Source organism: Scyliorhinus canicula, chromosome 15 (genome assembly GCF_902713615.1).
Source record: "Scyliorhinus canicula chromosome 15, sScyCan1.1, whole genome shotgun sequence".
Taxonomy (NCBI): Eukaryota; Metazoa; Chordata; class Chondrichthyes; order Carcharhiniformes; family Scyliorhinidae; genus Scyliorhinus; species Scyliorhinus canicula.
The window spans coordinates 87461975-87476650 of NC_052160.1; the positions used below are offsets into that span (position 1 = coordinate 87461975).

Genomic DNA, 14676 nt, shown 5'->3' on the forward strand with positions numbered 1-14676 from the left:
CCAGGGGGTGAAGATGGCGGCGCCCACTGGCCGTGCGTGGTCCGGGGAGGTGAAGATGGCGGCGCCCACTGGCCGTGCGTGGTCCGGGGAGGTGAAGATGGCGGCGCCCATTGTGTGTCGACTAGAGGGGTGGGGGCGATAGCGGCGACTGCGCGGGCCTGGCACACCATGGCGAAGTGCCCCTTTTTGCCACAGGCCTTGCAAAGGGCAGCGAGGGCTGGGCAGCGTTGGCGAGGGTGCTTCTGCTGGCCGCAGAAGTAACATCGGGGACCCCCGGGGTGCGCGGGCTGGCATGTGGCGCAGGCGTACTGGCTGGGTAATGCCCCCGCTGGGGCAGCCATCTGTGGGATCCACGAGGAGTAGGAGGGGTGGGCCGCGCGGCTGGTGGGGTAGGCCTGGATGTTATGTGAGGCGACCATCATGGAGAGCGCTAGCTTCTTTGTTCCAGCTAGATCGAGCATGGCCCCTTCTAACAGTCTTTGGCGTATGAGGTCCGACTTAATCCCCGTTACGAATGCGTCCCACTTAAGAAGGTTGTAATGTTCGGTGGCCGTAACGGCCTGACAGTCACAGTCCCGGACGAGTGGGATTAGGGCCCGCCAGAAGTCTTCTGTGGACTCACCCCGCCACTACGTCGCTCCCAGCGGAACATCAGGGCCCCGGAGCGGTTAAACCTCTAACTGGTCCACTGGACTTCAAAAGACATTTTTTTTTGTGCTTAAATATTGTAAATATAAATTCATTGCTGTATATAGTTCTCCACCATCCCCGCCGGACTCAATTTTAACAGGGAGTGAATGTGGTAAACCACTGTTACACCTTTATTAGGTGATGTATGGTAGGACCTGTACTACAGGTTCACTGGTAGTCCTTGCCTGCAGGCTCTGCCCAGTTGGCGGAGTATAAATATGTGTGTTCCCCATGCTGCAGCCATTTCGCCAGCTGCTGTGGGAGGCCAAACATCTTAGAGCAATAAAGCCTCAGTTGTATCCAACTCTAGTCTTTGTCCAATTGATCGTGCATCACCGGTTTCCTCCCACAGTCCAAAGATGTGCAGGGTAGGTTGGGTTACAGAGATAGTGTGGGGGAAAGGGCCCAGATAGGGTGCTCTTTCATAGGGTTGGTGCAGGTGTGCTGAATGGTCTCCTCCAACACTGTAAGGATTCTATGGATATATTATTAACAAAATTCAGTTCCAGTGTAGCAAATAGGAAATATACAGACATTCTAATGTCTGATGAGTGCCTCTGATACCCTCTTCCTTTGCTTCAGATGGTGAGGAATTGCAGTGTTTTTCTTTTTCTTTCACTTCCCCAATGTGTTCCTTCTTGTTTAACTAATCGTTTACACATGTAACAGTTGATTAATTTGAGTTTACTATTTAATTATACTCTGTAATATATTTGCCAATTTCTCAAAGAGTATTAAATATTAGGAATAATCATCAAGCAGGATATAAACTCAGGGTAATTTTAACAAAAACACAAAATACTGGACAATCTCAGCAGGTCTGACTGCATCTGTGGAGAGAAAAAGGAGCTAACATTTTGATTCTAGATGACTCTTTAGCAGTCATCCAGACTCGAAATATTAGCTCCCTTTTCTCTCCACAGATGCTGTCAGACCTGTTGAGATTGTCCAGTACTTTTTGTTTCAGATTCCATCATCTGCAGTAATTTGCTTTTATCTTCATGGGTAATTTTTATGCAGCCGGATATGAGTTTGAGAAGCAGAATATGGGGTGGATTCAAAAAGGTTGAGTTTTGATGTGCTGTTTAATCTTTCCCATTACTTTTTTTTATTTTTATTTGATATTCCTCTCTGTTATACTCCAATACCTGGATAAGGAATTTTCTTCCATACCTTCTTAGTGTTGCTGTTTAGTCAGCTGCCTCAAGTTACATGAAAATAACTTGGTTTGACTACCTCACTCACTTAACTTTCTGTCGGGAACCAATACCACTTTACTTAGCAATTGTGCCATATGATGGTTGACAGGAGAAGTTGGTAAAACAGAGAGCCCTAACACATTGCAAAACCACACCAGTATTCTAAATACATGAGGCAACATGCAATTGTTTCTGAACTTTTCACCCATTCATTTTCAATAACCAAATTAGTAGGCCAGTGCTGTGTGCATATGCTGGTTTGTACATTTGCTTTTCCCATATAGAGAGTTCCTATTATGTTATGTTATTAAACAGAGGTGATGACTTTTAGTCAGAATATTCAGCGATATACCTGAATTATATAATGGCTCATTTTATTCAGTGAATACACATAACACCAGCAAATATTGTTCTAACATGATGATGTGAGAGTTTTAAGCTGTCATGTAATCACAGGCATATACATAACATCATTGTCTATCAGACACTTGTAATTTTGTGCATTTAACTAATATTTACAAATTGAGTTTTGACGTTACATATAACATGGGTTACCCATGAAGAGTGTCACAATACAGTTCTGAAATACAGTTATAAACTTATCAGAAAGCATTAGAAACTATTGACAATTAAAACTCCCTTATGGTGTCATGCCCAGCTATTCATTTAGTTTGTCTCACAGCATATTGTTATCATTTTAATATTTTCCTATTAAAGAATTGTAAATTTGCTCCAGGTAGAAGTCCCTAAAGCTCTTCACTCATAATATATTCTATTAATGCCCATTGTTTTTCAATTCAAATTCACAAACAATGTATGGCATAATAGTTTCTTGAATATTCTTAATTTATAGCAGTTGAAGGTATATTGCATTTTCGTCTGTAAAACACTCGTATACAAATTTGCGAAAACAAATTGACATGAATTTTTGGTGATTCTGTCATTTCATATATTTATTCTAATATTTTGTCGTATTTTATGTAAATTCATGTCGATATTAAAAACAGATTATTTGGGAATTTAGGCGCATTTGGGGATGTGACTATCTAAAAAAAAATGCTTTTGAGCTGGTGCTCAGCCTAAGCTTTCCCAGCAAACACCTGGTCTTGTATCAAGAATGTGAATTACAAACTGTCCTAATTACTGGCAAGCCAGTCTTACTCTGATTGAGAAAAAATGCTTTACAGAGTAAAAATATAATGGCAAAGCAATTGGTGACAAACCAAATAAGCGCTGTTGGTCAATATAGTAAACAAAAGTTACATATAAAAGCAAAAGCCTCAGTTACTGTAATAACTAGACTCGTTATATTCAATAACTACATTTACCTTCCATGTAGTCTGACATAGTAGCTGCTCACTGATGAAAATGAAAGTGAAATCTTACATCAATAATTTTTTGTGGTTTTGCACTACAAAAAATAAGCTTGGTTTGCAAGTTGAACTGACCAGTCCAAAAACACTTAGCAAATTCTGTGATAATCCTTTACTGTACATCCCAAATTTCACAGAGCAAGGGTGTGAGTTTCTGATCCTTCATCTTCCATGACATCAACACCTCTGAATGGTTGTGGTTAAGGGTTCTAAGTTGAGTAAGGCGACCCAACAGCCGAGCAAAGCGTTGTGGACTCTCTGGATGATGGATCTTGGAGTATTTGTATAAAATCTCCAAAAGAGGCTCCTGTAGTTTTTCTACATGGACTTTATTCTTTATATAGGGTCGATCTACAGAACAACAAAAATAACTATGAGATGTGAGCAAACAAACCTGGCACACTGTAATTTAACTACAAATGTGAAAGTACACGGGGTTGTTTTTCATCTTTCATCCAAGGTGTTATAGATTGCCTGGGTGCAGCATGGAAAATAAAACCTGGTGGAATCACAGAGTCACACAGTATCAAAGAGGTCCTTCGGCCCTTAAAGAGTCTGCACTGACACATGAAAAACACCTGACCTACCAACCTAATCCTATTTACCAGCACTTGGTCCATAACCTTGAATGTTATGATGTACCAAGTGCTCATCCAGGTACTTTTTAAAGGATGTGAGGTAACCCGCCTCTACCACCCTCCCATGCAGCGCATTCCAGACCGTCACCACCCTCTGGGTAAAAAGGTATTTTCTCAAATCTCCCCTAAACCTCCTGTCCTCGGCTTGAACTTGTGCCCCTCGTGACTGACCCTGTCCATGCCCCTTATAATCTTGTACACCTCGATCAGGTCACCGCTTAGTCTTCTCTGCTCAATGAAAACAACCCAAGACTATTCAACCTCTCTTCATAACTTACATGTTCCATCCCAGGCAACATCCTAGTGAATCTCCTCTGCACCTCCTCCAGCACGATCACATCCTTCCTCTAATCTGGTGATCAGAATTGCACACAGTACTCCAGCTGTGGCCTCACCAAAGTTCTAGACAACTCCAACCGGGGCCGGGATTCTACCCTACCTGACGGGGCGGGGGGTTCCCGGCGTGATGGAGTGGCGTGAACCACTCCGGCGTCGGGCCGCCCAAAGGTGAGAAAGTCTCCGCACCTTTAGGGGCCAAGCCCTCACCTTGAGGGGCTAGGCCCGCGCCGGAGTGGTTGGCGCACTGCCAGTTGGCGTGGACGACCTTTGGCGCCAGGCCAGCCAGGGCCGAAAAGACTTCGCCGGCCAGCGTAAGTCCGCGCATGTGCCGGAGCGTCAGCAGCTGCTGACGTCATCCCCGCGCATGCGCAGGGGAGGGGGTCACTTCCGCCTCTGCCATGGTGAAGACCATGGCGAAGGCGGAAGGAAAAGAGTGCCCCCACGGAACAGGCCCGCACGCCGAGCGGTGGTCCCCAATCGCGGGCCAGGCCACCATGGGGCCACCGGAGCCAGATCGCCCCGCGCCCTCCCCAGGACCCTGGAGCCCGCCAGCGCCGCCTGCTCCCGCTGGTAAGGTAGGTGGTTTGATCCACGCCGGCGGGAGAGGGTTGACAGCGGCAGATCTTCGGCCCATCACGGGCCGGAGAATCGCTGGGGAGGGCCTGCCGACCAGCGCGGCGCGATTCCCGCCCCCACCGAATCTCTGGTGGCGGAGAATTCGGGACACGGCGGGGGATGGATTGACGCTGGCCCCCGGTGATTCTCCGACCCGGCGATGGGAGAGCTATGAGGGGGGGGGGCAGCCTCGGTCGGTGTTGGCCGCCATCAGTAGTGGGGGGGGGGGTGTTACGGGGCGGGAGGGAGGGGGTGGCTGCCCATTGCTTGGGCTGGGCTGGAGGTGGGGTGGTTGATGGGTGTTTCAGCACCCACGGGTCTGCCATGCCAATTCCTGGACTTTGTGGCCCCATTCGTAGGCAACCCCAGCCCCAGCCCGCCAGCCCCACTGACCACCCATAAGCCTCACTGACCATGGAGGCCTCTGGCCACAACGGCTGAAGTCTATTGTTAATATGGAATTGGCATTCATAGTTAAGCAAGCAGTTCACACATCCCAAGTGAATCCCCGTGGGTAGACGGCCATGTAACATGTGGGGGTTATTAGCCAGCATCCCCATCAGGCGGTGATGCCTGGACATTGTGCCTGAACACTGCGGGGTGCAATACCTGGGACACAGCGCCCAACATCCGAGCAACCAAGGCTGGGCCCCAGCACTGGGGACATTTTCACGACCAGGGGACGTGTGTGTGCACCAAGGAGGGGACCAGCGGCCCGTCCAGGTAACGTTACTTGCAGATGTCTGGGGTCCGGTGAGCAGGGGCCCCCCCGATGTGGCCAGGGGTGCAAGGGCAGGGTGTGCGAGGTGGGAGGAGCAATGCGGAACTGGAGGGTCACGGGGTGGAAAACACTGCTGGTTGTCAGCCTCACACCCTCTTCCAATTCCTTACAGATATTAAACAGTATGGACAATACCTTGGACCTCACAAAAGCTGCCCTGGTAGTGCTGCTAGCGGGCTAGGCGGCCAGATGGTGGAGAAGTTGGCAGAGGCTCAAGGCAGCGGCCCATGTGCAGGGCCCTGCCTCACATCCTGCAGATCTGGCTCCCAACAGGCAAGGGAGGAACCCAGATGGGGAGGTTGTGATGGCTCAAGGTATAGAGGCTTCGCTGGTCTTTTGAACAAATGATGGATAATGTGTGCCACAGGATTCTCCGCCGCAACAAGGGGATGGTGCAGGATCTGAGCCATGTCCTTGTGGGCTTGGCACCACGTGGAGGAGGAGGATACCTACTCCCAGTAGCCGTCAAGGATCCTCAGGATCATTCCAGGGCTCGAGCAGGGTCTTGTGTGGCATCTCACAAGCTACAGCCCACAAGTACACCCGTGTAGTCATGGATGCCTTGTTTGCCCGGGCAGCAGACTATATGAATTTTGACTTGGACCAATCCGGGCAGCAGGATTCTCCACAATCAACGGGATGCCTCAGGTCCAGTGGCTAATAGATGGCATGCATGTCGCCTCGCAATCACCGGGCCGTATGGGAGTGCCATACATTAATAGGAAGGGATTCCACTCCCTGAACATACTGCTCGCGTGCGACCACCACATGAAGATCATGTACCTAAGTGCATGTTTCCCAGGGAGTGTGCACAATAGCTACATTCTGTGACAGTCGGACATCCCCATCCTCTTCGAAAACCACCCCAGGATGGCTGGTTGGCTCTTGGGGGATAAGGGGTACCCACTGAGAACCTGACTAAAGACGCCAGAATGGAGGCCCGTGTCCAAAGCGGAGACCCAATACAACAAGGCCCATGCGGCCATGCGGGCTGTTATTGAGTGGTGCATCGGACTCCTCAAGATATGGTTCCAATGCCTTGACTGCCCTGGTGGTGCACTGCAGTAAACCCCCCAGAGGATTGCCCGCTTTGTGGTGGTCTGCTGTGTCCTCCACACCTGGCCCAACAGTGGGGCAACATGCTGGAGGTGGAGGGGGAGGAACATGTGGCCATATCCGAGGAGAACGATGAGGATGAGGAAGCGTTGGACCAGGAGGGGCTGGAGGATGTGCCCTGGGGGGACCCGAAGGACCAGCTGAATGCTGGAGGACAGGCGACAAGCTTGTAGGGCCAGGAAGGCCCTCATCCTGGCCTGCTTCACACAGGGCATGGCCTTGTCCATCATTTCCCCTCTCCCCAACTCCCCCCTACCACCATCCCTTAGCCTTTGCCCTCCCCCCCATTCCACAGCCCCCATTCACCTTTCCCACCTTTTCCCATCCTCCCAGGGTATGTGTAACATCACTCCAGGGTGATTGGACTGTGTCAGCACTGTCAGCGGGTCACTGTCAAGGGAAGGGGAGTGAAGATAACCTGCTGAGAGCTGAGCGCTGGTGCTCCTCATTCAACGCCATAGTCTGACCCCTGCCTGTCTGCTGAGTCCTTGTTCACACCCATCACCTACACATGGTGTGCTGGGGTGGGGGAGGGGGTGGTGGTGAAGAGGCATCCAAGACCTTCATGTCCAAGGACATGGGCATGGGATTGGTACTCGGCCCGCATTGCAAAAGAAGGTAATGGAGGCATCATATTGGTCAAGGTCAACGATTTTTAATAATTTACACGTGTCCCCAATCCCTCGATGGTGCTGCCCCACTCTCCCAACCCCTCCCAAATCCTGCCCCCACCATTCCCCCCACACTGCAGCCAACCCCCCCCCCCTTACCCCCCCCCACCCCTAATGCCCTCTCAGTGATCCTTGACCTGCTTAGCCTCCCATGCTCTACTGCTGTGTTGAGGTGTGTCCCCAGGATGCACATCAGAGGTGGAGGCAGCCTGCTGTACCTTTGATGCATCTGGCAGGTGTCTTCTGGGGGCGCTGGGGCTGGAGGGTTCCGAGGCACTTGCCGACGGCACATGCCTCGCTGTGCCACCCTGTTCCGGGTGCTGATGCCGAGATGCCCCTTGTCATTGGGGTGGATCTCAGGGAGCTGGTACCCCCTGTTGCCATTCCGTAGGGTGGCTCTGAGTTGGCACCCACCACCCCTTCCTCCTGGTCAGTGCCCATGGGCTCTGGGGTTCATTTTGGGATGAAGGTGCAGCTGGATCGAGCTCCAGCTGCCCCTGCATCATCTGGCTGTACCAGCTCTGATGGCTCCCCAATGTCTGCAGCACAGTGTCGATACCTTGACTGGGGAATGCTCTGGAGTGCCCCGGCAATGCCCACCTGCCACAGGGACACGTCCCCCAGCCACTGGGACATGCTCTGCAGTGCCTTGGCTATGCCCACCTGAGACTGGGACTTGACCCACAGCGCCTCATCAAGGTCCACCTGCTACTGGGTCACGTCCTCCAGATACTGAGACACAGTTGAGGTGCTCAGCCATGGCCATCACCGGCTGAGCCACAACTTGGGTCATCTCCATTCATGCTGCCTACATTGTGCGTCAGGCTTTCCACTGCGGTCGCCACCCTAGCAGTGTAGGCCTCGCTGCCACGCATTGCTAGCGCCATCTCCCTTGCTTGTAGCCTCTGGAACTCTTCCAATTGGCTATGGATCTGCTGGAGTGTCGCTGACATCCCCCTCTGAGCATCACGACTGCACCCTAGCTTCTGCATCAGCTCTAGGTAAACCTGCTCCAGAGGCTCAGCGTCTGGCAGGGTCCCAGCTGGGTCCTGGGATCCAGAAGACCTCCGACTGCTGTCTCGCGTTGACTGTTCAGCAACTGTGTGGTGCCACCAGAATGTGCCTCAGAAGCCTGTCCAGTACTGTTGTCCACCGAGGAATGTGTCTCTGTGCTTGTGGAAGGTGGGGATGACAGCCGTGATGCATCAACAGTTGCATCCTCAGAGCTCTCGTCTGAGGTGTTGTCATGGGAGGCAGGGAGGGGACCACTCTGGATGGGCTGTCACCATCGGATGAGGATCCTGCAGGAGAGTAGACATGTGGTCAGTGGGAGGGATGGGTCATTGTGTATGGCATTAACAACTCATGTGTGACAGTTCATTTTGGTGGGGGCCATTCGATCCTCACTTCCGTGCCGTACGCCGACCTCTACATTGGTGACAGATCTATCCTCAGCCACCCCCGCGACCTCCAGGACCCATTCGTCATAGGGGGTGAGGATTCTGATATCCGGGACCCCGTCTGGGCCCTCTCTCGTCTGTTGTGGGCCAACTTCTCCTGCGGGGCACAGAGGGGGCATTCATCGCGGGAGTAGGGGGGTGGGGGGGGTACTTGTGGGGGGGTTGGCAGGGGTGTTGGGGAAATGGGTCGTATGGGGGGAATGGAAAGTTTGTGGAGGGATGGCGATTACGGGGGGATGCGGAGTAGGGGTATGGGGGGGATGGGGTGCTCTGCTGGATATGGGTGGGTTGGGACATGAAATGTTGCTGGGTGGTGGTGGAGCTAGGTGCATTCTCGTAGGGTGGGATGTTGGGGGTCTGGTGCCAAGCCATCTGTTACGGCCCAGTGGAGATCGTTGATCTTCTTATGGCACTGGGTGCCAGCTCCCCGAGCTGACAGCCGATGCCACTCCCTCCCAGGTGACATGGCTACCCTGTGGCTGACCCTCCAAGATCCTCTGGGGAACAGGGCATTCCGCCTGGCCTCGACCGCATCCAATTATCTGCCCAGGTCGGCACCTCCGAATCATGGGTCTGGTCTTCTCAGAGGCATGTGTGAGATGTGTGGGGTTGACTGTACAGGAATGGTTTGAGTCCTGCTCCCCCTTGTTAGCGGGGGTTAGTGAACGCATTCCCAGAAAATCAGCCAGCTGGGACCATCATTCGCGGCGAGAAGCCTGTGCGGCCTCATTAAGTGGATCAATTAATATAGTGGTGACGGCCTCACCGGGCCGAGCGTCGGGAAGCTCCCGGCCGTCACTGCTCACTACTACACTTTCAAACTTTTTGGTTAAATCGCGCCCGTTACTTCTGTACCATTTCAGCTTTATTTAATTGGAGCCAATCTCAAATAAAATGGGTGCTTGGTTGCATCAGATTCAGAATCATCGCTAATGTAACTTAATTAGTGATTTTTGTTTTTACCTGAAAAAAGAATTGTGGTTGCAGAAAGTAAGGCATATTCCGTGTCTGTCACATTCAGTTCCCCCATACTTCTGTAGAAATCGAACATTGGTGCTGTAAATTCTTCAGCTGTACCTGGTTATACAGAGAAACAATATTAAGCTCTCCAAATTCACTTTGCAATAAAACATATGTTGCATGGTATCTGAATTGTGATGGATACATGTAGAAGTTTAGGAGATAGAATAAAAATAAATTACATGAGCACTAAAAGGTGAAGCTATAGTGAAACTTGATGAGTTCATTTACTTGCATAAATTGAAATGTCACTCCCTTCTCATGAACCAGTAGCCCAGTGTTGGAAAAATAAGGACGTGTGTAGTCTCAACTGGAATTTGCCACATTTAACATAGCGACATTTGGCTGGGATTTTCTGCTCTCTTAAGCCAAAGGAATCTTGGCCGGGGCGGGAGCAAGATTTGGCACAAGGCCACATCATTTTCCTGACATTGGGAAATTAGTTTGGAATCTTGTTCTCCTGACCATGTCATGGCACCCTTAAAGGAGAGTCCAGTGTCCCATGGAGATATGTCGGAAACCCCATTTCTATCTCAGGAATTTTGTTCTCCCTCCAAGGGGCTGTTTAGCTCACAGGGCTAATTGCTGGCTTTGAAAGCAGACCAAGGCAAGCCAGCAGCACGGTTCGATTCCCGTAACGGCCTCCCCGAACAGGCGCCGGAATGTGGTGACTAGGGGCTTTTCACAGTAACTTCATTTGAAGCCTACTCGTGACAATAAGCAATTTTCATTTCATTTAAGTACCACATCAGTGGGAATTTAGAACGTTCTGGTTCATGACTATACATAAGTGGCAAGGAAGCCTTTCCTGGGCTTTTAAATTAGTTGACGTTGGTTTTGCCTTTTTTGGACCGTTCTCAGGCTGGCTGCCGAACGAAGCCCAGCCCGCAGCACCTGACGGGATCTGGTTCACACGTTTCTGATGCCACCATTGATGTGCCAGTACCCAAACCTGCACTAAAGTTGCAAACGACATGCAGGCGAAGGAGAGTAGTGAGAGAGTCCCTCGACAGGGGTTGTGCCCTTCTCCGGAGACTCTACCCATCTTTCAGCCTTCGCCAGCCTATTCTGCACACCACCACTCCACCCTTCCACCCCACCTTCTGGCTTCGAATGGGTTGAGCACATTTGAATGAGTTTAAAGATGCATTTAAATATGTGAGTCTGGTTCACGCCCAGCGGGGATACTGCTACAATGTGGGCTTCATCAAAAACTGAGGATCACAACTGAGCATTATTGTCATAGAGTTTCTTCACGATTATTAGGGAATCCCTTTATTCATCAATTGTGTTGACCTTGGACTCCACCCACCAGAAAAGACTCTCCTCCCACTTTGATATGACTGCTGCTGGTGCACATATCCTTCGAAACATGCTCCACCACCTTCTACCCTCCCTCTATCACCCACTATCTTCTCCTCAATGCACTGACCTACCCAAAGTAACCTTTACTCTGTCCTCTGTCACCGTTGAACATCCACCTGTTACCCTGGACTCTATCATCACCCACCTCCACAAACATTTCCACTTGCAGCCAACAAGACACATTACCACCCATGCCCACCCTAACCCCTCCCATTTTCCATGCCATCCATTTTGTTCCTCTCCATGAATTACCTGATGCCACCTACACCTGCCAAACACAGACACTAAACCTCCCAGCCCACCACATCCCACTTCACCTTCTGACTGTCATTGTTCCTAGTACCCTGGGTTATCCCCCTGGACTCCACTATCGACAGCACAGACCCTTCCCTCCAACACATTCATCCTCCTTCAACACTCTGTCCCCTTCCCTGGAGACTCTACCCCCTTTTCCAGCCTTCACCAGCCTGCCCTGCACAGTTCCACTCCACCCTTCTACTCCACCTTTGCTTGCATATCATTTCCAGCCTAGGTGAAGGTTTGGGTACTGTGCCGCTTGGCTTCCTACACTGTTTCAAAGGAGCTTCATGTAAGTTTGAGGAGCAGCACCTCATATTACAATTAGGTACTTTACAGCCTCCCACACGTCAGAACATAACCTCTGCCCATATTTTTTTCTGGTAGCAGTTGTAGGTAATGATTTTGCTTTTCCTCATTTTCACCTCCTCCATACCTATCTTTTTTTATCTTCACTTGTCCGATTACCATCTCCCGTGGTCTTACACCTCATTCCATGTGTCATTACAGCCCATTAAAGACCAGCATTTCACTGCTTCAGTACTTGCCTTAAACCTGTTGAACTTTGTCTGGTTCTGATGAAATATCAATGGCCTGAAATTTGGGCGGGTTTCTCCATCCAGCGACACCAGAATCGTGAAACGCGAAACAAGTGAAGCGAAAATCATGGTCGCCGGCTGGCGCCCATCGGAATGCCATGCTCCGGTGCCTCGGCTGCGGCATCAATGCATTCTACTCCGCACGTACAGTAAACACCTTTGCAATATCATTAGCAGGCCTGACCCGGTATTCTCTGGAGTTTCCACAATTCTCCGCTTCCGCCAGGAGGAATTACATTACGGCGAGTTTCACTTGCGGTTTTAAAAATCAGGAAACAGGCGCCGTGACTGCTGAGGGACATGTTCCCAGAGGTGTGACCTTGGGCTTCCCACCCTGTCGCAGGAAGTGGGAGTTGAAGGGGGTTACCAGGGGATGGGCCGTGTGGTCAGGCTGAACACCCACAGGACTGGGGTATCCAGGCATGGGCTGCTCACCAGGGACCGTGATTGCGCAGAGTAACATCGGCCTAATGGGTGCTCCCACCCCATCACCCCCACACTCCACTTGCCTCCCCTTACAAACACTACCCCCCCCCCCCCCCAAACCATATGCCGCCCACTGACAGGGGATCATGCGGCCCACCCTAGGGCAACGTTCACAGGAACCCTACAGGAGGGCACCAGATGAGGCATCTGACTGTATCGCTGGCATGGGTAGGGCCAGCCACCGGTACCCCTGATGGCAGGGACGGGTGCCTGTCAGCAAAGACGGTTGCTAGGGCCAGATGCCCCTCGGATGCAGGGCAGAGGGCAGAGTGCTAGGGATAATGGCTGATAGTGGGCGTGGGAATGGGGGAGGGGCTACAGTGCAGGCCAGGGCCACCGGGTAGCCTGTTGGACCTGATTGGGCATGGGAGTACATACTATGCTAACATATCTGTCTTTCACCCCCTGCAAACAATGGCGACTGGAATCCAACCAGGAATGGAGGCCTTCATCCTAGCCGCCGCAGCCCTGGGAGATGCACTGAGGCTGTACAAGTAGGAGCTGCTCGGGGAGGACCCTATAGCGGCGGAGCCTTTCCGAGAGGAAGAGAAGCCAGGATGGAGAGCCGGCTGCCCAACAGCTCGAGGAGAAAGAGGTGGGAAGGAGGCTCCACATGAGGCCTCGTGTGGAGCAGCAGCGCCTGTCATTCGAGGACCTGCTGGATTAGGCATGTCATCGAAGACTCCGGCTGAACAGGGCACCTAATGGCATATATGTCAGGTAATGGCACACCTGGAGCTGCGGGGGTATGGGGGAGGACACCAACTCCCTGTGGCCGTCAATGTGACGGTTGCCCTGAACTCTGCGCCTCGGGGTCCTTCCAGGCGCCGAGTGTGGACTTGTCTGAGATCTCGGTGCACAAGTACATCCGGGCCATCACTGAGGCCCTGTGTGCCCACTAATATATCAAATTAAATGTGGACCGAATGCATCAGGATGCCCGGGCAGCCCAATTCGCCATCATCGTTGATTTGCCCTGGACCCAGGGGATGCTCAACGGGACGCATGTTGCCCTACGAGCACCGGCCCATGACAGGCCGCTCCTTACGAACCAAAAGGGGTTCCACTCAATGAACATCTAGCTGGTTGTGACCATGAATTGCACCTCATCCCAAGGCTGTACATCAGAAGTGGAGATGGCATGCTGTGATTTCCACCCTTTGACATGGGTCCCCTTTGGCGGCTGTCCTTTGGAGCAACCGGGCCTGAATGGGCCCAGCAGTCATTCAGTTGTCCTCGGTGGCATCGTGCCTCCCTGTTCTGCCCTCTGTCCATCAGATGCACCAGTGACAAGAGGGGGGTGTCAGAGGTGCTGTGGTGTTCTGGCATCACGAGTCACCAACATGGGCCCCATCACCTCATCCTCCCTCAGGGTACCCGCTGGTCCGTGGGCTACTCCTTGGGAGGGGGGCTAACTCCTGGGGTTCCCCTATCACCTGGCGCTGCCAGTCTTATGGTCCACTCCTGTCTCGACCAGGGTCTCAATGCTCATGACCATGGAGCACAGGCAGTGGGCCACCTCCCTCTGGGACTGTGCCACATCACCCAGTGACTGTGCTATATCCCTCTGGGATTGGGTCACCTCTCTCTTGGACTGTGCCACATCATTCAGTGACTGTGCCACCTCCCTCTGTGAACTTCTCATGTCACCCAGTGCCCAGGCAATGTCGTCGATGCCCTCAGCCATGATCCGTTGTGACTGGGCCAAGTTCTGGAACGCCGCTGCAATGTCCAGGTAGCTCTGGTACATAGCTGTCTGTGACAGGGCAACCCTGTCCTGTGATTGGCTCCCGCCAACACAGAGTGCCCCACACCATGGACATCCTGACCCATGGCCGAAGCATTTGCCCCCCCAAGGCCTCCACCGCTGACGTCACCCTTATGGTGTTGCTTTGCTGGCAACGCCTTCTGCCCCTGAAAGTGGTTGGACTCCTCCAAATGCACCTCAGACGTTGGATGGTTGCTGACAGCCCGTCATGTAGTCCCTGCCTCTGATTCTGCATCTCCACTATCAATGGGACCGCCCT

At 51.9% G+C, this 14676-nt stretch overlaps 1 protein-coding gene across 3 annotated transcripts in view; it reads right to left on the reverse strand.

Annotated features, from left to right (window-relative positions):
• Positions 1-2244: 2244 nt before the first annotated feature.
• LOC119978769 (bile acid receptor-like) overlaps positions 2245-14676 on the reverse strand; it is a 185180-nt gene continuing 172748 nt past the window's right edge. For 2 of the 3 annotated variants that reach the window (XM_038820628.1, XM_038820629.1), the window contains exons 10-11: positions 9846-9959; positions 3375-3613 (exon numbers count right to left, since the gene is read on the reverse strand). In XM_038820628.1, the coding sequence (XP_038676556.1) occupies positions 3375-3613; positions 9846-9959 (353 nt within the window). Of the gene's footprint in view, positions 3614-9845; positions 9960-14676 lie in introns of all 3 variants that reach the window. The other variant, XM_038820630.1, reaches the window with a different exon arrangement.